The sequence below is a fragment of the Silene latifolia genome, chromosome 10 (genome assembly GCF_048544455.1).
Source record: "Silene latifolia isolate original U9 population chromosome 10, ASM4854445v1, whole genome shotgun sequence".
In the NCBI taxonomy this organism is placed as follows: domain Eukaryota; kingdom Viridiplantae; phylum Streptophyta; class Magnoliopsida; order Caryophyllales; family Caryophyllaceae; genus Silene; species Silene latifolia.
The window spans coordinates 41,399,332-41,421,723 of NC_133535.1; the positions used below are offsets into that span (position 1 = coordinate 41,399,332).

Below are 22,392 nucleotides of genomic sequence, written 5' to 3' on the forward strand. Positions count from 1 at the left end.
CTTTTTTGTTTTCTCTCTTTTTTTTCGATTTTTTTCTTTTTTTTTTTTTCTGGTTTTTGTTTTTGTTTATATTTTTTCGTTTATTTTTTCGTTTTTTTGGTTGGATATTAATTCCTGCTTTTGGTAGGTTTGGCTCATGGAGCGTATGCGGTTGATCGAGCCCCCAGTTAATGTTCCTGCGTACCATGCTCGTTCGATTGCAATGAGGACCAGGCTTTATATAGTGGACTTCACCCGGGTTTGCAATTATTGGGAGAACAAGTTGAAGAATGAGGACGGTCCCCTGATCAGATTGATTGTACCATGATGGCATCTCAAGTCGGTCACTGGAGTATCGTCATTGGATCCTACTCGATCGGTGCGCATTCCTGGCTTGGAGTTCATGGTATGCATCTTCCCGGAGAGACTAATGAGGCGGGTTGGCTTAAAGCAAAGGATTTCTAAGCTCGATACCGTTCCCCAGACTGCAGTGGCACTTACCGCCGAGAGCCGTAGAGAGTGGGCTCTCAAATGGGCTCAAAGAAACATGTGGTTCCTAAACTCTTGGGTTAGCTCACTATGGGTGTCGGATTCCTACTTGCAGTGGAGGAAGGCTGCTACTCTTGAGGAGCGTGAGAAGCTAAGGAAGCGCGAGCCTGTTGATTACAAGATTCGTGAGGTAGAGAAGGAGAAAGAGAAGCATTTGACCGAGGGAGAGGAGGAAGCCAGATTCTGAGTTGTTCATCCGTCGAAGAAACCGAAGACTTCTCCCGTCGTCGAAATGGTAGTTGATTGGAATGGCAAGGCTAGACCGCGAGAGAGACCTTTGGTTATTAGGTCTGAGATAGCGCAAGAGCGTCCGGCTCGTGGTCGAGATAAGATGACAAGAATGACAAAGGCAAGGGGACGATGGAAGAATAGCCTAATATCGTAGTATTATTTTTTTATTATTATTATTTGTAATGAAACGGTGGGGTTCTTAGAATCCAAGCCTTTTTATTTTATATTATGTGGTGTATTATTATTATTTAAGGGAATTAATAAAAGATAAATTAGTTATGAAACCATTGTGATTTTTTTTATTATTCTTGTCGAATTTCAAATGCAAATGCAAATGTCCTTCTATTTACATTTAAAATAATGGGTTGTATCCCGTGAAGGATTGCCTACGTATTCATTTAAAAATAAAATCAAACCCTTGCGCGTAGTTCAAATAAATGTAAAAGAATAATTGTTCTAAGCAAGAGCTTGTAATGAACTAGAAAATGAGCATGAGCTCTACTTACTCCTAAAGCACAATTCAATTTATTTGATGATACGAGGATGACGAATTGTCAAATTGCAAGAGCAACGTGACATAGGCTTTATTTCAGCAGGCCAGGGGCCTTTTTTTTTTATTATTTCGTGCCGCATGAGCGACACGTAGTGTTACGCGAGATGCATTTTTGTCCCTATTCTAGGCATAATATCGTTTTAATTGGTCGAGGTTAGTTGGGTTGGCAAATTCATTCCCATCTTGGTCTGTGATTCTAACCGCACCCCCCGGGAGTATGGACTTGACCAAGAATGGTCCGGCCCAGTTGGGTTTGAACTTTCCTCGTGGATCGACTGGTAAAAGAGCTCTAACCGAATTGAGGACTAAGTCTCCTTCTTTGATGTTTCTAGACTTAACCCTTTTGTTGAAGGCCCTTTTGATACGTGCCTGATATGTTTGCACATTTTATAATGCACGCAATCTTCGTTCATCCAAGAGGATGAGTTCTTCGTATCTATCTCTCTTCCAATCGGCTTCTGGAATTTGACTTTCGAGTAGAATACGCAAGGATGGGATTTCTAGCTCGACTGGTTGCATGGCTTCCATGCCGTAAGCCAAATAGAAATGAGTGGCCCCAGTGGGCATCCTAACGGATGTGCGATATTCCCATAAGGCAAATGGTATCTTACTTAGCCAATCTCGATAATTGTCAATCATTTTCTTGAGGATGGTGACAACATTCTTGTTGGCTGCCTCTACTGCGCCATTAGTTTGTGGTCTATATGGTGAGGAATGGTGGTGTTTGATCTTGTATTTGGCTAGCAATTATTCAGTCTCAGCCTGGAAATGGGATCCGTTGTCACTGATGATCTCATGTGGGCAACCATATCGACAGATGATATTGGTTTGTATGAACCTTGCCACATTCTTGGCTGTAAGACTAGTGTAAGAAGCCGCTGCTACCCATTTGGTGAAATAATCGATTGCCACCAAAATGAAAGAGTGACCTCCTGTTCCGGCTGGGATGATCTTCCCGATGATATCGATTCCCCAAGCAGAAAATGGCCAAGGAGATGTCATGGTGTAGAGTAATGAAGGTGGGACGTGTTGCACATTCTCGAAAATTTGGCAGTTGTGGCAATGTCTGACATATTTGATGCAATCGGATTCCATTGTGGTCCAATAATATCCCAAACGCGTTATTTTCTTTGCCATCATCGGTCCACTCATGTGAGGGCCACACTCTCCATCATGGACTTCTTCATTTACTTTCTGTGCATGTGAACGATCAAGGCAACACAATACTACAGCAAGAGGTGTTCTTTTATATAATTCTCCTTGCATGAGCACATATTGGGATGCTAATAAGCGTATAGCACGTCGTCCCCTTCTATCCATATCCGGTGGATAGGTGCCATTGAGCTTGAAGTTCAGAATCGCTTGGAACCAAGGCTCTTCTGGGTTTTCTTCTTCATCTGTGATTTGGTGCAGATAAGCTGGTTCTGATCGTCGTTCGATGCATAAAGGCATTTCTACCATATCATCTGGCATATTAATAAAAGATGCAAGTTTTGAAAGAGCATCTGTAAATTAATTCTCTTCTCGAGGTAGGTGTAGGTAAGTCACTTGATCGAAGAATTGGGCAACTTCGTCTATTCTGGCTTGATACGGTGCTAGACTTTCGCTTCGAATTTTCCAAGACCCCGTAACTTGGTTGATGATCAAGGATGAATCTCTATGAACTCGAAGATTCTTGATGCCTAAGCTTACTGCCGCTTGTAGCCCAATGAGGCAAGCTTCGTATTCTGTTGCGTTATTCGTCACCTCGAAGTCGAGTTTGACAGAGAGTGGTGTATGCTCGCCTTCAGGAGAAATGAGCAACACTCCTATTTCAAATCCTCTTAGGTTCGACGCTCCATCAAAATAAACGTCCCAGGAGTTTACATTGGTTTGGAGTATATCCTCATCCGTAAATGACCAGGTGTCTATTGTTTGGGCATTGTTGATAGGATTTTCCGCGAAAAAATCGGTGACGGCACGTCCTTTTATAACTTTTAGAGGTACATATTTGAGATCGAACTCTGAGAGCATCAAGGTCCATCTTGCTAGGCATCCATTGAGATCGGGTTTTTCGAAGAGGTATTTGACAGGATCCATTTTTTAGTACACATTAACTGAATAGCTAAGCATGTAATGGCGTAGCTTCATCGTTGCCCACACAAGACCGAGGTATGTCTTTTCGAGTGATGTGTACTTACATTCATACTCCAAGAACTTCTTACTAAGGTAGTAGATAGCTCTTTCTTCTTTTCCAACGGTTTGCTAGCATAGCCCCCATGGCTGTTTCGGTTACTGTGAGATATAAACCAAGAGGTTGATCTCGTTGGGAAGGCATGAGCACTGGTGGTTTGGCTAGTATCTCCTTGATTCTTCAAACGTATTTTGGCAGTCTTCATCCCACATGGTGTGATCTGTTTTCTTTAGTTTTTTGAAGATGGGTTCATAGATCATGGTTAGTTTCGATATGAATCGACTTATGTATTGCACCTTGCCTAATAATCCTCTAACTTCCTTCTCCGTCTGAGGTTGTGGCATTTCAATCAGAGCTTTGATCTTGGAAGGGTCGATTTCTATCCCTCGTTGACTGACGACATATCCCAGAAGCTTGCCGGATGTTACCCCAAATGCGCATTTATGAGGGTTGAGTCTCATGTTGTACTTTTGTAGTTTTGAGAAGGAACTTCCGAAGGTTGTTAATATGCCTCTCTCTATCTTTGGACTTGACAATCATATCATCCACATACACCTCGACTTCGTTATGAATCATGTCATGTAGTAACATAGTCGCGGTGCGTTGATATGTAGCTCCAACATTGATTAACCCAAATGGCATAACCGTATAGCAATAGGTACCCCATTGAGTGACGAAGGCGGTCTTGTGCATGTCTTATATGGCCATCTTGATCTGATTGTACCCCGCCTACCCATCCATGAAGGACAACAATGCGTGATCTGCTGTATTATCCACCAATATGTCGATATGTGGTAGAGGAAAGTCATCTTTGGGACTCGCTTTGTTCCAGTCTCTGAAATCAACACAAACACGGATTCTCCATCCTTTTTGGGCACGGGTACTATTTTGGCTACCCAGTCTGAATACTCGGAAACTTTGATGAATCCGGCTTTGAATTGTTTATCGACTTCTTCTTTAATTTTAATAGCCCATTCTGTCCTCATTCGACGAAGCTTCTGCTTTACGGGTTTGAAACCTGGTTTGATCGGAATTTGGTGTTCAGCAATATCCCTGTCGATCCTTGGCATGTCTTTGTAGGACCAAGCAAAAACGTCTTTGAACTCGTGTAAGAGGTCTATAAAACCGGCCCTTTCAGTGGGGCTCAAGGTTGTCCCTATCCTAAGTTCTTGGTGTTCTAGTTCGGTTCCTACGTTGATGGGTTCAGTGTTCTCTATAACTGGTATCCCTTCCCTCTCTTGTAGTAATTCTTTAGCTATGTAGGGAGGTAGTTCGATTGAGTCTGGGTCTGGGTCATCCTCGTTATCATCGTAAATAGAATTGCATTAAGAATAACATAAAGAGTAAGCAGAATCTGATTTATTCATATCAAAATTTGAAAAGAGTTGAAACAAGGAAGCCATCTGTTCAGTAGTCAGTGGCGGTAAAGGGACAGCTATCGGGACATTTCCCAAACTACTGTTACTACTTGATGCTAAGCTAGGAGAAACAAGGGGAGTGGGAGTGACGACAGGAGGAGACTCTCTAGGTACTTCTCTAGACTCCGACTATGATTCCGAGTCTAACTCTGACTCGAATTCGTTATCTTCTGGTTCTCCTTTGAACATCTCTCCTTCTCCAGTGGTGAGCTTGAAGAGTCTTCCTTTGTTGTTGGTCCATTTGATTGATTTTCTCCATCCTTTCTGCTGATTCGAACTGGTTTCTGTGATCAGCGCGGTAGGGTTGAAGTGGTCATCTTGAAGTATCATGGTAATGATCTCGTCCTGCACGGCTCTAACAAATTGATCTTCTCCAAACAGTAAGCTAACAGCTTGTTCGTCCAAGCAAGGTGCTTGACGAGTTTTGACGGTAGGAACCGTTTATGAAGGAATGAAGAAGCGATCGTGAAAGATCTCGATTACAGCTAGTTGCTTTCCCTTGTATTTCCAAGGTTCGGGGAACCCATGAAAGTATTCTTTACTCCCTTCTCTAACGAAGTATCCATTTAGGGTAGGGAGGTAGGGTCGCATTTGAATTCCCACGTTCTTACGGTTTTGGAATTGGGTGAGCATATCTAGAGCTTCTTCCTTGGTGGGTTTGTATCCCAATCCTAATGGTTTTTTTTAGCATTAAGACCAAACTCACATGACTTCAAACAATAAACCATATCCCAATGAGCACCCAAACACTATCCAACTAAGCTACTAGCTCAACAAGGGTAGGCAATTTCAATGATGTAGCTAGGGATAAATTTTGTGAAAGGGTCAAAAAGGCTAATATATCATGTGAATGGCTCCAAAATGCTATAACAAATGAATGCATGCTTACAAAGAAATGACATGAGAACCATACTTGTGCGTTTTGATGAAACACACCTTATAAGGAGACACCTACACTCACCTAAGAGAGACCGGATAGGGATGCATCGGTCAAAAAGAGGCTCTACCTTACCAATTTGTAGCTTGCCACAAGTCAAGATCAAGCCTATTCGGTTCATTCTCCATCTCCCACCTACTATGTCAAGACATCCCCATGTAGCTAATATCCCATCATTAAAGAATAAATCATTAGCAACAAGCCATTATTAGGATAAGCAAAGAGGAAAGTAGGCTACAAGCAAGCACAAAGCAAAAATTTCTCTCAAAAATTTTTAAATTTTCTACACTACATGCAAACTACACTATACGCAAATGCTAGCCTCCCCCAAGCTAGCATGAATTCGGGGGATGATGTTTCCTTGTGATTTAGGGGAAGAGAATGAGAAAATATGATATAAGGAAGGAGGAGAGATACCGTCGGGTTTTTGCAAAGTGATAGATTTTTTTTTAACCCGTAGAAAGAAACACGCAGCCATGTAGAAAACCACGATCCAGATCGGGGCCACCAACCCCGATCAGGGTTGACCTCTTCTTCGCCTTTTTGACTTGCTTCCTTATTTCTTTTAATTCCGTCCCGCTTCTTGAAAACCACGTCCCCGAACGGGGTTCTTGCATGAGGAAGCATGCCAGATTCTCTTCTAATTCTCCTTCCTTCATTTTCACCTAAAAATCACAAAAAGAAACATCGTCAAGTCGAGCAATTTATTACTAATCTACGAAAAACAATAAATTGCAAAAAATAAAAACAAAAATAAACAAAAACTAATAAAAAGCTTGGGTTGCCTCCCAAGAAGCGCTGGTTAAACGTCCCGCACGACGTAAGAAGCTATTTGATTCAAGTTTTGTTATTGAGCTTGCCACCAACCAAGCTCCATTTCCTAGCTATCTTTGCATTCCTCAACCATTTGAAATTCTTCAAATAAAATTTCCCATTCTTCTTCTTTCCAGTCTTAGCAATAGCGCCCTTATCATCGTCACCTACAAAACAAACAACACCCATATCTTCCTCCAACGGATCAATAAGTGAGAGTCCAAGTTGAGTAGAGGCATTAGAAGAGTCCACAGTGCTAAGTGAATAAGAAGACTCTTGTAACATTGGGCTTCTAATGGTGTTGCTTTTGCCAAAGGAGACCCGATCATCACCCACTTCTAATGTCAACTTCCCGTTTTTCACATCGATTAACATACCCGCGGTGCGTAAAAATGGCCTACCCAATATAAATGGGGTTTGTGAGTCCTCGGCTATATCAAGTATGAGGAAGTCAACGGGTATGAAAAACTTGCCAACTTTGACGGGTACATCTTCTAAGACACCTAAGGGTCGCTTTAAAGAACGGTCCGCCATTTGCAATGTTGTACTTGTGCATTTTAGAGCACCCATGTTAAGTTTTTCGCAAAGGGAGTAGGGCATGACACTCACACTAGCACCTAGGTCGCAAAGGGCCTTATCAATGGTATATGTGCCTATAGTGTAAGGAATAGAATAGCTACCGGGGTCCTTAAGTTTCGGGGGAGACTTATTTTGTAAGAGTGCACTACACTCTTCGGTGAAAGCAATGGTCTCAACCTCATTGAAGGATCTCTTATTTGAGAGGATTTCCTTCATAAACTTTGCGTAGGAGGGGACTTGGGTAAGCAATTCTAAAAATGGGACGGTGACTTGTAAATTCTTACAAACTTCTAAAAACTTACCGAACTTATCTTCCTCCTTGTGCTTTGCTATACGATGAGGAAATGGTACTTGAACAACTTCCTTGGGAGGAGCATCCTCCACATCTTCCACTTTCTCTTTCTCGTTGGGAACACTCACCTTCTTTGAAACGGCATCACTCTCCTTAGCATTGGGAGAGACTTCTTCAACAACCACCTCGTTGCTTTCTTTGGGCATAGGAGACCCAACATCTTTGGCATCAAGATTGCTCTTCTTCTTTAGCATCAACAACCGGTGAGAATATGGCACACGATATTTAACAATAGGCTCTTCACTAGCCTTCTTTTTGTCATTTCCCCCAAGCTTGGCATTTTTAACAACCACCTCATCATCCAAAGTCATGAATTACCCATCATAGCTCATACCACTTCTCAAAGAGATAGAATTGACGGTCTCGTGTGGTTGCTCACCTTGGGGAGGTAGTTGACCGTTCTTCCTTTGTGAGCTAGAAGCGGCTAGTTGAGCCACTTTTTCTTCCAACATCTTGACCACGGCACTATGAGGTTGATCATGCTTTTGAATTTGAGCCAATAATTCCCTTTGCATTTGGACTATCATGCCCTCGAGCTTACCAATTCCTTGGTTGTTTTGTTGGGCATTTTGTGGTGTATTTTGTTGGAAATTGTTTTGTGGGGGCCTTTGTTGATTTGGATAACCCGGTGGAAGGATATACTTTTGTTGTTGAGGAACATAGGCATTTTGTTGTGGTGGGGGTTGAGGGTTAAGCACATTGTTGCTAGTGTAGGACAAGTTCGGATGAAATTTTGTATTCGGGTTATAAGTGTTGGAAGATGTACCCGATGGATATGAACTTTGTCTAAAAGCTTGAAAAGCATTCACCTCTTAGATAGGAGCTCGACAATGAGCGGCATAATGACCCGCACCTCCGCAACCATCACAAACAACGATTTGACTTGTTGAAGACACGACATTGAGTTGTTGGAGGGAATCTTTAGCATCTCTCTCCGCCAAATGTTGTTGGAGTAAGGCAATTTGAGCTAGCAAAACGGAGTTGGAGGATTCTTCTTTACCTTTGGATGGCACAACTCGGGAATTGACATATTGTGCATCATGGACCGCTATAGATTCAATCGTGGCATGAGCAAGGTCGGTGTCAATTTGATCAAACCGCCCATTGTTGGCGGAATCAAGAATCCTTCGGGACTCGGCACAACATCCACTGTAGAATGTTATTGCTAGAAACCAATCATCTAGCCCATGATGTGGGAATTGTCTTTGAAGCTCTTTGTACGTCTCCCAAGCCTCATATAAGCTCTCAAGAGTTTGTTGACGGAATCCGGTAATTTGGCTCCTCAAAGTTTGAGTTTTCTTCGGTGGAAAAAACTTTTGATAGAAGGCTAGAGCCAAAGTCTCCCAATTGGTGATTCCCATAGCGGTGCGGTCAAGGCTATTGATCCAAAGTTTGGCCTTATCCTTCAAAAAGAAAGGGAAAAGTATTTCCCTTATTTAGGCTTGAGTGACGCCTGTTTGACGGATCATGGAGCAATAGTCACAAAAATTTTGCATATTCAAATTGGGATCTTTCAAAGGACTTCCCCCAAATTGCTTCCTCTCCAAAAGGCTAATGAAAGCCGGTTTAATCTCGAATTCCGGCGCGGTGATTTGAGTGGTTGTGATACCGGCCGGAAGCATGGCCGCGGTGGGCTTTGAGTGATTGGAAAGTTTTACCATCTTATTGGTAGTAGATGGTGGTGGTGGTGGAGATGATGAACTTGAAACCTCCTCCTCTTCAAGGGCTTATAGATCGTCTAAGTAAGACTTTCTAGCACTTTCGGGTTGTATGGGAGAAGAGGCCTCTTTCACTTCCTTCCAAAAACGTCGTCTTCTCCTCTCTCGGGATCGGAATCCGGTGAAAGCAATTCTCCCTTGCGTGAGGACCTGGGCATAAGACAACAATTTCAAGAGAAATGATAAGTAACGGTCTCAAGGAACAAGTGTTCCCTAAGAGAAAGGAAAACAAGATAAAAATCGACAATTCAAAATGCAATAAAACCGTTTCCCAGGCAACGGCGCCAAAATTTGATAGGCTTATCGTGTACCTATGCAAAGATAATTTCCCTAGACACAAATTAATGTAGCAATAGGGGTCGAACATAAGGAAATGGGAATTACGTCGTGAATTACTATGGGTAGATTCTTATCAAGGTCGATTTCGATTTTGGTTTGGTTTGTTTGTTTGATGATTAATAAAAATTATGATGTAAATTATATAATTAAAAGGAGTCTAAGGGGGTCGGGTCACACATGCAAGGGTAAATATATGATTATGATAAACTTGGTACTAATAACATTGTCAATTGCTTAGGCTTAAAGATACCCACCTTACGGCATTAGTATCACCCATAGACCGGGTCCTAGGGAAACTCTCGTCCATGACTAGCGCGTCCTACTACACATGCTTTGTCCAATTCGATTCCAAGCCTCTCGACTTTTATAATGAATGAACACACTTAATCTATGAATAAGGCCTTAAACAAAGATTAAACATTATGGTGCAAACATGTGATAGAAGCAATATGAACAATATTATTATTAACCTATTTTATCATGTTATATATTTGATTTATGCATGGATCCCCTAGCCCTTAGACTAAGAGATTTAGCTACTCATATTAAGGTGTAAATTGTAAATTATATTAAGAGGAATGATAAACATGATTGTATGTTTTATATGAACTAAATGATTTAACATGCAAGAGGAGTAAAACTAAAGGAATCTAAATGGAGTGCTTAATTATAAATTAAGTATAAACTAAATAGAAATGTAAACTATAAATAGGAATACCTTAAAGATATGAACTTGTATGGAAGAACATATAATAACCAAATGCTTGAAAATGTATTAAGGACTAAAGTTTGAAGAACTACAAGCTTAAGAATATTGTAAATTAATAAGAAAACTATTGAGAGAATAATAATGCTTGAGGTTAATGTAAAGTAAAAAAAAAATGAGACGTAAAATTGGATGCCTAAAGCCTTGGAATGCCTCTCCTATTTATAGAAGAGGGAGAAGAAACGTAAACATTCAAGAGGGGTGCAACCCCGATCGGGGTTGGGCGGCCCCGATCGGGAACGTGTGTTTCCGGGTATTTTCCACTTAATTTCTCACTTAATTGTTGAGGAATCCAAAGAACGTGATTAATGACCCTTAATGCACCCGGGTAAATGCTTCATCTATCATCTTTAGAGCTCCCAAAAAGTATCCTAAGCATGTTGGAATCTTATGCTTTCCACCTTGACTTGGACTTGAACATTGGGCTTTGACTTTGATTGTTGGCAACATTTACATTACACATATTGATCCATCAATTTCTCCATGCAAAACTCATTCTAATGCTCCATGCTTAGTCCAACACTTGGTCTTGTTTACCTTAGTGATATTGGTGTATAAAATGATAGGAAAAAGCCTCTAAATGCTTAGATTCCTTTAAAAACGTAACAAACACAACAATACACCTAGAACACACGATTAGCTCAAAAATATACTATTTAAAATATGATGAACAATAGAAACCGAGCTAAAATAAAGGGTAAACGTATATACAAAATGAACATATCAACCTAAACTGCGTTCTGCACTTCTCTAATCACCCTTAATCACTCTCAAAGCTATTTGATCGATCGTGAGTCTAGTTCCGTCTTTGTCCCAATTTATTTCGTAAGTTTCTTGTATATCATTAATCTTTAGAATGTTGTTTTTAGGGTTTTGCCCTAATTGTCAGTTGGGGAAAAGGGTTTTGATTTGATTGTGAGATAGGCATGATTGTGATTATTGCTAGGAGAAGGATTCGTAGTGGAAAAATTCTAGCTCCCGCCGTGTGCTTGTTATTCGGATTTGTAATAAGGTAAGGTTTCCCTACTCAACTGTATGTTTAATTGTTTTGAGACGGTGTTGATTGTTGTACTGGCAGGAGTAGTATTATTATTGAAATTATGATTCTTGGATGTTGGATTGGCTGTTGTTTGTCTATGTTTGGGAGGTGCATCCTCGGTTGAGTGAAGTCATCTTCGGGAATGGCTTCATGCCCTTGATTCACCCCTTGTGGTTCCCGTCATAAGGGGGATGTGCACATTAATGGACATGGGTTATTGCTCGTTGTGATGAGCGGGGCTTATGTGGGCAAGGGTGCAGTCCCCCACTGGCGGTGAGGATTACCTGTTGTGATGGGTAATCTGGCACGGCTACACACTTAGGTGTGTAGTCGGTTACTGGATACAAATGGAGTTTGGATAATGGTTCTACGTTTGGATTGGATTGTATTGGTTGTCTTTGTGATTTTAATATCTTAATTATTCAGTGAACTGACACCATTTATGTTTTCTAAAATTGTGGTGATGCTTTCGGGGATGGTGAATAGATTGTGACAGGTGATGATTTCATGTTAGTTGCGGGGTCGAGGATGGAATGTCATCACCTAGAGTCTTAGCTTCCGTTGTCACGAGTCCTTAGATACTTTTGAGTTGTACCTTGGTTTACGTTCTTTATACATTGGTTTGCAATTTTGAGACGATGTAATAAGTTATCTTTATAGTTTAATAATTGTTCTTCGACGGTCACTGTTGATATACTTACCCCGGGCAACCGAGATGGTAGCACCGTTATATGCTAGGGTGGTCCTTGGTAAGGCACCTTGGTATATGGGGGTGTTATATGGCCATACCAATGACCCCAACCGCGGTTAGACCTGTGACCACACCCACAACCTCACTCGTGCCCACTCCTCATATTTCACCTAATCACGATGTCATACCCAACCACCTTATTCATCCTATTTCTAAAGCTATTACTCGCGGCGACCATGGTATACGAAAACCAAACTGCATATTTGATTTACATGTCGAGGCTGCCATTTCACCCATTTCCCGTAACCCAGTGTCTGCCCTTCGGGACCCTAGCTGAAAATTGGCTATGGATGACGAATACCATGCTTTATTTAGTAATAAGACGTGGGTAATTGTACCGCATCCACCGAATGTGAATGTAATTCGGTCTATGTCGATTTTTCGTTATAAAATGAAATGTGATCGTTCTTTTAGAGCTATAAGGCTCGTCTTGTAGATGATGGGAAGATTCAACAAATCGGTGTTGATTGTGGTGAAACTTTTAGCGCGGTTGTCAAACCAACAAACATTCGCACGATTCTCACAATTTCTTTGGCTCGAAAATGGAGTATTCGTCAGTTTGATGTTAAAAATGCATTTCTACATGGGGACCTTAATGAGACGGTCTACATGCATTAACCCGTTGGCTACGGGGATGCTTCACGCCCTTCTTATGTGTGTGTTTTATAGAAATTGCTCTATGGTGTGAAACAAGCTCGTTGGGCCTGGTATCAACGATTTGTCGATAACGTTGTTAAGCTCGGGTTTGTACATACCATATGTGACCATTCTCTTTTTTTATATGGTGATGACAATGGTCATATGGCTTATCTACTCCTTTATGTCGATGATATCATCCTTCTCACTTTGTCTGAAGAATTGCGCAATCATCTACTTACCCGCCTTGCATATGAGTTTTCTATGAAGGATCTCGGGTCTTTGAGTTATTTTCCAGGCATTGTTGTAACCCGTACAACCACAAGCCTATTCTAGTCCCAAGCTCGCTATGCCGCGGAAGTTGTCGAACGTGCTGGCATGGCACATTGCAAATTTTCTACCACTCCAGTCGAAACTAAGTCTAAACTTAGTGTCGTCTCAAGCCCTCCGTGTACTAACCCGTCCTTATACCGTAGTCTCGCTTGCGCCCTTCAATATTTAACGTTTACGCATCCGATATATCATATGTTGTACAACAGATTTGCCTATTCATACCCAATCCCATGGAACATCATCTGAGTGCTCTCAAGCGCGTTATTCGCTATATTCAAGGTACGCTTTCCTACAGTCTTTGGCTCGGCTCTTCTCCATCACGCTCTTTAACGTCCTATACGGATGCGGGTTGGACGGGCAATCCCGACATACGTCGCTGAGAGAGTGGATATTAAGTGTTTTTCAGGGATAATTTGGTCTCCTTGGCGTCTAAGAGGCAACCTACATTATCTCGTTCTAGCGCTGAAGTAGAGTATCGCGGCGTTGCTAATGTGGTGTCCGAGTCGTGTTGGCTTCGTAATTTACTCGTTGAGCTTCATCGGCCTATTCCTAAGGCAACTATTGTCTATTGTGACAACATTAGTGCAATTTATCTTGTTGGGAAACTGGTTCAACATCAACATACTAAACATGTCGAGCTAGACTTTCACTTCGTTTGTGAACGCGTAGCTCGTGGGGAGGTTCGAGTTCACCATGTTCCGTCACGTTATCAACTTGCGGACATTTTCACTAAAGGCCTTTCCTCCGTTCTATTTGACGAATTTCGCGACAGTCTTCACGTCCCTAAAACTCCCGATTTCACTGAGGGGGTGTGTTAGACATTAATATGTAATTATATCTTATTTATTACTTACCTTTTAGTGTTAATATTGTAGCGGTAATTTAGCTATATTATAGCCTTGAAATTAGATAACTATATCCGATATTTATATTTAACCTTGTTTGATTATCAATAGAATGGCAAGTATTATCTTTCTTAACAAGGACAGTAAAAATGGATGAAAGAATACTACCTGTCGCACCACGTTGTATTGTTGTACGCAATTAATTCGCCACACACCCCAACTGATGCGGGTCTGTATGTAATAAGTTTCAAAAAAATTTATTGAAGACGGACACTATCCGTCACAAGTTAAAGACGAATAGTGTCCCTCTCACAAAATGTAAATGGATAGTGCAAGTGGTGGGAAATGGGTACCCCTACTTGCCCCTCATTTGCATTTCGTGAGAGGGCCACTATCCATCTACAGCTTGTGACGAATAGTAGTCGTCTTCAATGAGACGGACCGAATAATTTTATACTCCCTCCATTCAACTCCACTTTACAAGTTTCTTTTATCACGTTTGCCAACGCAGCTTTTACACGATAAATATCATTAGTTGCGTATTTGCAAAAATTATAAAAGTTAGATATTTTTAATGTACTCTTAAAGACGAATCAAATAAAATCACACATAAATATATTTTCACTTATGTATCGAGAGAAAATTAGAGTTGAATGTCCGCATGTGAATAGTACGCAAAATAGAAAGTTGCAAAGTGGAGTTGAATGGAGGGAGTATGGAATTAACATTTCCAATCATTATTAATGACTAATTGTTAAGTCAAACATACAATCGTAGTTATTTAAACCACTTGTTGTGATTATAATAAAGATCGATTACTACGTTTAAGTATTATTACGAGTTCTAGTAGAACCTGTCAAGTTAAGAAGTCGGCACCCAATTAAGAAATAAATAACGACCGAAGTCGCCGAATAATGTGCAAAACCACTACTTCATGTTGGGCAGTTACTTGCACCAATTTACAAAGATTTACACCCTCATGGCCTCATGTATATTTTTACCTTTTGATTTGATTTGGAAGATATACTGCCCCTAATAATATTACCCTTTTTTCTTGCACAAATTCTTATTTATAACGGATAAAATTCGTCACAAGTTTGTGACGTACGATAAAGAAACAAGTGGGAGATGATTATGAATGGTGACCTTCACAAGCAAGATCGATTATTCTTCTAGAGAGTGACTAACCTTCTACTCCCGACCGACGTTCACTTTTATTTGTTTACTTGATTTTTTTTTTTTTTTTTTTTTTTGACAATAATGAACTTCATATATTAACTTAAAAAGTGCATACTGATGATCGACCCCATTGCCAAGCTAATCGACCAAAGTGAACATACAGACGAAGGAAACTACGAATTGTGCTCAAAGAGTGGCGCAATTCGATTGGTACTGGCTTTTTGGAGGCCAGAACAGCAGATAATTTTTTTGACGTAACCTTGAAAACAGGGGAAGGTTGCGAAGCTAAGTGTGCTCTATACATTGTGAGAAGAAGGGCTTTTGTTGATGCTGCAAAATCCGTAGATGCACGGACCTGTTGGACAACAGGAATATCAGAGCTCGTATCCGAAGAAGAGATGATGTAGTGATCCCTCTGAGGTGACCTGCAAACAGGAATAAAGTAAGTCATCGCAGAGGCAGGAAGAGCAACGTTCAAGATTGGTAAAGACAGTTTAGAAGCTGCCGCATAAAAGGAGGAACAAAGAACGGGCAGCTGAGAATGAGATGCAATAAGGTAGTCAGATAGGTGTAAAATCTGAACCGGATTGACATTGGAGTTTTCAAAGACTACCGAGTTGCGAGTCATCCAAATGGCCTTAATAATACAAAGGAAACGAAGTAGGCACTGATCTGAAGATTCCGTGACCCCGTGAAAATAGGTAATAAAATCAAGCAATCCATCGTTGCAAAGAAACAAAGCAGGATTGGCCACGAAATTAATGCCAAGAACCGAAGATAGCCAAACATGTCTAGAAACGAACAAGAGCGAAAAAGATGATCTAAAGACTCAAATGTGAGTGGCATAAAACACAAACAAGTACTAACCTGGATGCCTCTAACAGAAAGATTTTCTAAAGAGGGAAGGATATTATGTACAATACGCCAAACCAGGAGAGGGAACTTTGGAGAACAGCGAAAACCCCAAAGAATTTTCCAAGGAAAGGCAGAGTAGAACGTGGGAGAGCAGGAAAAGGACATCTGTGACAACAGGAAATCATATCCAGAGCGGACTGTATAAACTCCATCCTCCGTGTATTTCCAGTATAGGAAATCATCTATATCAATATGAGGGGGTTCCATAGCAAGAATAGCCTTGGCACACGGAGATTGAAACCAACGGTAAACAGAGAAAGGATTCCAGCCGCCTGAATCGTGAAGCAAATCACCAAGAGATGGTGTTTCTGCGGCCGAAAAAAACCTCACAGAGGGGGTGTGGCCATTCACCCATGGGCTAGCAAGCAGGTCAACAGTGGCGCCGTTACCAAGCTTCCATGAAAAACCAGGAGAAAAAGCATTCGCCGCACGACATAAACCAGACCATAAAAACGAAGGACGAGAGACTTTAGATCTTGAAGCTGGAATAGGTAGATCCTTCCTGTACTTGGGAGTCATAAACTTTGATAATAAACCAGATGGATGATGATGTATACGCCAGAAATTTTTCATAAGGGAAGCCTGACTTAGCAAAGAGACAGATTTCAAACCCAGGCCACCACTATCAAGTGGAAGCTGCAGAGAATCACGAGAGAGCCAGTGAATAGATCTATGACGTATGTCTTTACGCCACCAGAAAGCCGCAATCAGAGAGTCAAGCTTCTTACAAATCCCAAGCGGGAAAGGAATAGCAGTCATCAGAAACCTTAGAGAGCCCAAAATAATAGAGTTGATAATAAGCAGCTTACAAGGCTGGCTGAGGTGAAGAGAGGACCAACCAATAATCCGGGAAGTCATCTTATCCAGTAAAGGATAAAACGCTGAAGATCTCTTAGAAGGAAGATCTACTGGGACGCCCAAATAATTCCCAAAGCAGTCAGAGGATCGCATCTTCAGAATGGATGCCATGTGGGACTTGAAATCAGTCGGAGCATTAGGACTGAATTTAATAAAAGACTTATCCAAGTTTATCATCTGTCCCGATGCAAGTTCAAAGCACCGAAACAAATCCCTGAGAGTCTCAAAAGAAGATGGATTTGCTTTACAGCAAATGAAGGCATCATCAGCATAAAAGAGATGCGTGATAGGAGGAGCATACCGAGAAATCTTAAGGCCATTTAAGGTGCCAGTCTTTTCCGCTGTTCGCAACTGGCAAGATAAGACCTCCATGCACATAATAAACAAATAAGGTGAAAGAGGATCACCTTGCCTAAGACCACAAGAAGGTCTAAACATAGCAGAGGGCTCGCCATTGATAATGATATTATAAGTGACAGTCGATATGCATTCCCAAATAATATTTTGCCAGAAAATCGGGAACCTGAATTTCTTCATAACCGCAACAAGAAAAGTCCAAGAAACACGATCGAAAGCCTTATGCATATCAAGTTTCAAAGCTGCATAAGAAACCGATCCTTTCTTTGTCTTATTAAGATAGTGCATGATCTCGTGAGTAATAAGACAGTCGTGTGACATAAGCCGAGAAGGAACAAACGCTTGCTGAGAATCCGAAACAATCGATGAAATAACAAGCTTGAGGCGATTAGCAAGACACTTGGAGGCAAGGCGATAAATAACATTGCAGAGACTAATAGGACGATACTGAGAAATCAACTCTGGCTTCTCAACCTTAGGGATAAGAACAATATGCGTATGATTCCATTCTTTCAACATAACACCCGAGTTAAGGAAACGAAGAAGAGCCAAAGTAACCAACTGTCCTATCTGGGGCCAAAACATCTGGAAAAATTTGGGAGTAATCCCGTCAGGCCCAGGGGATTTGGACCCATCCATACCATTGAGTGCATGTATAATATCAGATTCCGAAAAAGGAGCAGATAACAGCAGGCAGTCCTCAGAGCTGAGCATCGGAAGATCTAGCGACTCCAGCAAAGGGTCAACAAACCCCCGAGGTGAGCCAGAGTCATGAGGAGGTGTTGCACACAGGAGATCCCGAAAGAAAGATGTAATCTCCAACGAAATCTGATCTGGACTAAACAACCATTCACCAGAGCTAGAACGTAAAGCAAGAATACGCTGATGAGAAGACCGTTGTTTGACACGGGAATACAAGAACCGTGAGGGGAGGCCATCAAGAACCTCGTGCTTCAATTTTGCGCGTTGAAGCCAATAAGAATGTTGAGTCTATATAAGTTGAAGTTGTGCAACACGAACTTGTTGAAAAGAGGTTGCTGACTGAACATCTGTAATCCCGGAACTAGAACATTGAGCTTGATGCTGAATTTCAGACCAATTAATACCATGGGACAGCCGATGATGAATAACCCATTGCATTATAGAAAAACGGACAGCAGCAAGGCGGCGGGACAAAACATACATAGGGGAGCCAGTAAAGGATAGCTGCCACGCACAAGCTACTAGTTGGGCTATTTCTGGTGAATCAAAGCACCAGTTATCAAGCCGGTAAGGGCGTCTGCCCACCTTAGAAGGAGAGAAAAACTTGAGGATAATCGGAGCATGGTCTGAAATAAGAACAGGAAGATGCATAACTGATGCATCAGGAAAAAGGTGAAGCCATTCAAAGTTAGCGTAGGCGCGGTCGAGGCGTTCCATAATTAACTGACCATCAGAGCGATTATTTAACCAAGTAAACGGTGGACCAAAGAAAGGAACATCAAGCAAAGAGTTATCAAGTCTCCAGGTAGTGAAATCCTGTTGACCGCGAATGTCACATGATCCACCTAACTTATCGGAATGCATCTCAACCTGATTAAAATCACCAATAATTAGAAAAGGAGACAAACTAGAAATCAAAGTAGTAATAGAGGTCCATAAAGAAAGACGCAATTCTAAAGATGGTTCACCATATATAAACATCACATACATATCAGGCTTTGTACATACATCAGAAACAGGTAGACGTAATTTACACAAAATAAAGTGGGGGTGAATACTAAACGAACTAAGTACAACCGAGTCATCCCAACGCAAAAGAAGACCCCCACTATGCCCAACTGAGTCAATGCCACAAAAATGAGGGAGTCCAAGATGGGCTGTCTTCGAAGCAGCAGATAAAGACGTCATAGTCTCTTGCAAAAACAAAATTGACGGATGATATTGACGGACACTCCAAAATAAAAACGGAATTGTAGGATCATCCATCTCTCCTAATCCCCTACAATTCCAGGCAAAAGTAGTCATTGGAAACCGAGTGGCGAATTAAGGTCCGCCACCAGACCTTCAGCTAGCATATCTTCAACGCTGGAACAAGGCAAAAAAGAAACAGGTAAGGAATAAGATACAAAACGATAAAGAAAAATCTCATCTGGACGGGCGCGTTTGGGAGGCAGCTGATCAAAATCATCAGACGAAATAGAACTGAACAGACGCTTAGCAGCCGGCCTCAAATTAACATTCAAATTATTAGAAAACTTGGAAAATAAAAACGAAAAAGGAGGAAAACGAGATGGGTTCAATACCAAATCAGGGGAAATGGTTATAAAATCCATCGTGCATTCCAAATCAAAAAACGAAGATCGATTTGTTCGTTTAAAAGAGACATGACTAGAAGAGCGAATACCCAAATTTACCTTACGTTTGTAGACCATAGCTAAAGACCTCGACACAGGTTCCACAGAGCCAAAATCAACATCAGAAGCAGCAGCGATCGAGTCACGAAAAAGACAACCAATATCTACAATCTGAGCAGGAAGAGCGGGTTCCCGAAGTCCAAGTAAAGGTGAGTCCTCCATAGCGTCTTCTGGAACGTGCATACGGAACGCCGGAGATGGAGGATGGACAGAGACGGCGGGTGGAACAAAACGCGAAGAAGAAGGAGGATCAAAAGCCGCAAGTCCACGCAGCACCGGGAACGCTTCCAACAGGACTTCACGGTTTAAATCCTCATGAACCTGGAGGTCTGGTGGAGCTGACGACGAAGGTCCAGCTTCATCTGGGTCGTCATCTTCAGAACTTGAGAACGAAAAAACAGGGGAAGCACCCCCTGAGTCCATCACCACAGGATCACCATCAACCGTAACATCAATAGAAGTGTTCAAATATTTATATCTTGGTGGAAGGCCCATAATTTCTGTTGAATAAAAAGGAGTATTAGACGGCCCATGAAGAACCATCAATCCACGCGCCGCAAGTGACGCTATACGGGCACGGATAGCTCGAGCTCCGGATGCCTTACTCGTCGGACAGAAGGAAATCCTATGGCCCACCTGGCCACAGGTCTTGCAGAATCTGAATACACCTTCGTAAGAAAAAGAAATCCATTGATGCTCCTTTTCGTTCAGCGCCAAATAACATCCGGGAATCAAAGGCTTTGAAAGGTCGATCCAAACCTTAACCCGGACAAAGTTGCGTGGAGGTAGCAAAGTCGGGTATGATTCCTCTTCACATACATCACCAACATGGGCCAGTAAGAACGCCGCAACTGAGGTATTCATCAGATGAAAAGGCAAATGCTTCACCCGGATCCAAATAGGAACAATATGGAAGAAAAGATTGTCCGGGGTCGACGTAGCTGAGATGGGGCGGAAAACGAGCAGGCTACCATCCAAATTCACCGTTTGACGCTGACGGAAGTAATCATAATCTTGCTTTGAAGAGAACGAGAAAAGGTAGTAAGGCTCAAACCGACGGACAGAAACCGTGCCATTCAACTTCCACTTCGCATTGACAATCTGCAAAATCCGGACAATCTCGAAGTACCTTTGATCTTGCAGCTTTCCCAAAAGTGTGAGAGATGGATCAATATCCGTGAAATCAACACACAAATGAGGCGGGAGCTGTAAGCAAGCTCCAGCTCTACAAGGAGTCGAGAAAGTGGAAGAAGAAGAAGCCATTAAAAGATGTAAAGGTGTTAAAATGAAAGTTTCTGAAAACAGAGGAGGGGGAAGCAGCAACTAGAAACTATTATAAAGACGAGAAGAAGAACAGGGTAGATGACACGTGGATAAAACCGGACGAAGAAATGACACGGAGGCAAAAGCAGGGGAAAATAGGTGTAAAACTTAGCTGGAAAGGAAAATTAGCAAGAGATGCAAAGGATAAAAAAACGGTGGGATAAACATGGGCTAAGGCTTAGAACAAAAGATAGAACTCCTTGGGAGAAAAAACTCTAGAGAGATTTTCTAGAGAGAGAATTTATACATGTTCCCACATTTAGATTATTCGATTTTTTTCTAGTTGTTTCTATTTATTTATCAAAATTACCTAATTTGTGTTTTTTCGATGAGTTATTTATGAAATAAGTGGAATGTAAATACATTGAAAACTATGTCGCCTTGAGTGATTTTTTTTTCTCTTTTGTAAACTTGACAATAATTGTGAACCGAAGTACTAGAATGACAAGTTTGCAAAAGTTAACGATAAAATGATATAAGAAGTGCTTAATAAATGACGGATTGATAAAGTTTTAAAATATTAAGACGATTTAATATGTTTGATCAATTAAAATTTTGTTTGGGGTGTTTGGTAGGACTACTATTATTTCAAGTAATCTTTTAACTATATGTACCAAAAAAAAGTAATCTTTTAATTAACATTCCCTCTATCAAAATGATCATTTTCCGCAATTTCTTAACTAAACAGTAAAATTAAAAATTTTACCTATAAATGAAAATATGGACAATAAAAGGGGAATTTGGGGATAGTAAATTTGAAATTAGTACACAGATAAAGACCTGAACTATCATATTTTTCCTAGTTAAGGACCTAAACTATGAAATTATTCAGTAAAAGACCTCATTAATGCCTGCTATTATACGTACCTTGGTTGTCATCTAGGTGTCGTTTTGGCAGTAATTAGAGTACATTTGGAGTCCAGGTCAAAAACCGTCTTCATTTCCTAAAATCGTCAAATCCCGAGTCAAAAAGCAAGGTGCTTGTCTTCCTAAGGTTAGGATGTCATAAAATGTTATGAGTATATCTCATTTTGAGTCCCATGTCACTTATTTTGGCTAAACTTAAAGTTTACATTACAAAATATGCATTTCATTTAGCTAAAATAACAACCCGACCTTTAGGCCCGTTTTACGAGCTAATAACGACTTTTCTGGGTCTGGCCTATTTCACAGAAAGTTCTAGATATTTCTTTTAGCTTTCCAACACCACCAAAATCACCTTATTCCGCGTCTTGAAGAGAAACTTATGCCTAAAATACGACAGACTGTTAAACGCGTTTCCTTCCCGAGTAGAAAGGACACAGTAAAGTGCTTCGCCTCTTCTAAGGAGGGCAGCACTTGCTGCGCCTTTTC

General features: G+C 41.2%; 1 protein-coding gene and 1 non-coding gene across 2 annotated transcripts; one reads left to right on the forward strand and one right to left on the reverse strand.

Annotated features, from left to right (window-relative positions):
- The first annotated feature begins 8,766 nt into the window (after nt 1-8,766).
- On the forward strand, nt 8,767-8,873 carry LOC141609587 (small nucleolar RNA R71). The gene has a single exon (XR_012527514.1). It is a non-coding gene; the product is annotated as a small nucleolar RNA R71 (small nucleolar RNA).
- A 6,417-nt stretch (nt 8,874-15,290) lies between these two features.
- LOC141607495 (uncharacterized) lies at nt 15,291-19,210 on the reverse strand. The gene is made up of 3 exons (XM_074426848.1): nt 18,341-19,210; nt 16,058-18,271; nt 15,291-15,725 (listed from the first exon to the last, which is right to left on the reverse strand). Exons 1-3 carry the CDS (start codon nt 19,208-19,210, stop codon nt 15,291-15,293), a joined length of 3,519 nt encoding a protein of 1,172 aa, XP_074282949.1.
- Nucleotides 19,211-22,392: the final 3,182 nt, after the last annotated feature.

Coding starts and splice junctions, on each gene's coding strand:
- LOC141607495 (XM_074426848.1), bottom strand. CDS start 19,210: ATGACGTCTTTATCTGCTGCTTCGAAGACAGCCCATCTTGGACTCCCT. Junction 18,272..18,340: donor CAGCAACCTCTTTTCAACAA/GTTCGTGTTGCA, acceptor GCAAAATTGAAG/CACGAGGTTCTTGATGGCCT. Junction 15,726..16,057: donor TTTCTGTTAGAGGCATCCAG/GTTAGTACTTGT, acceptor TCTCATTCTCAG/CTGCCCGTTCTTTGTTCCTC.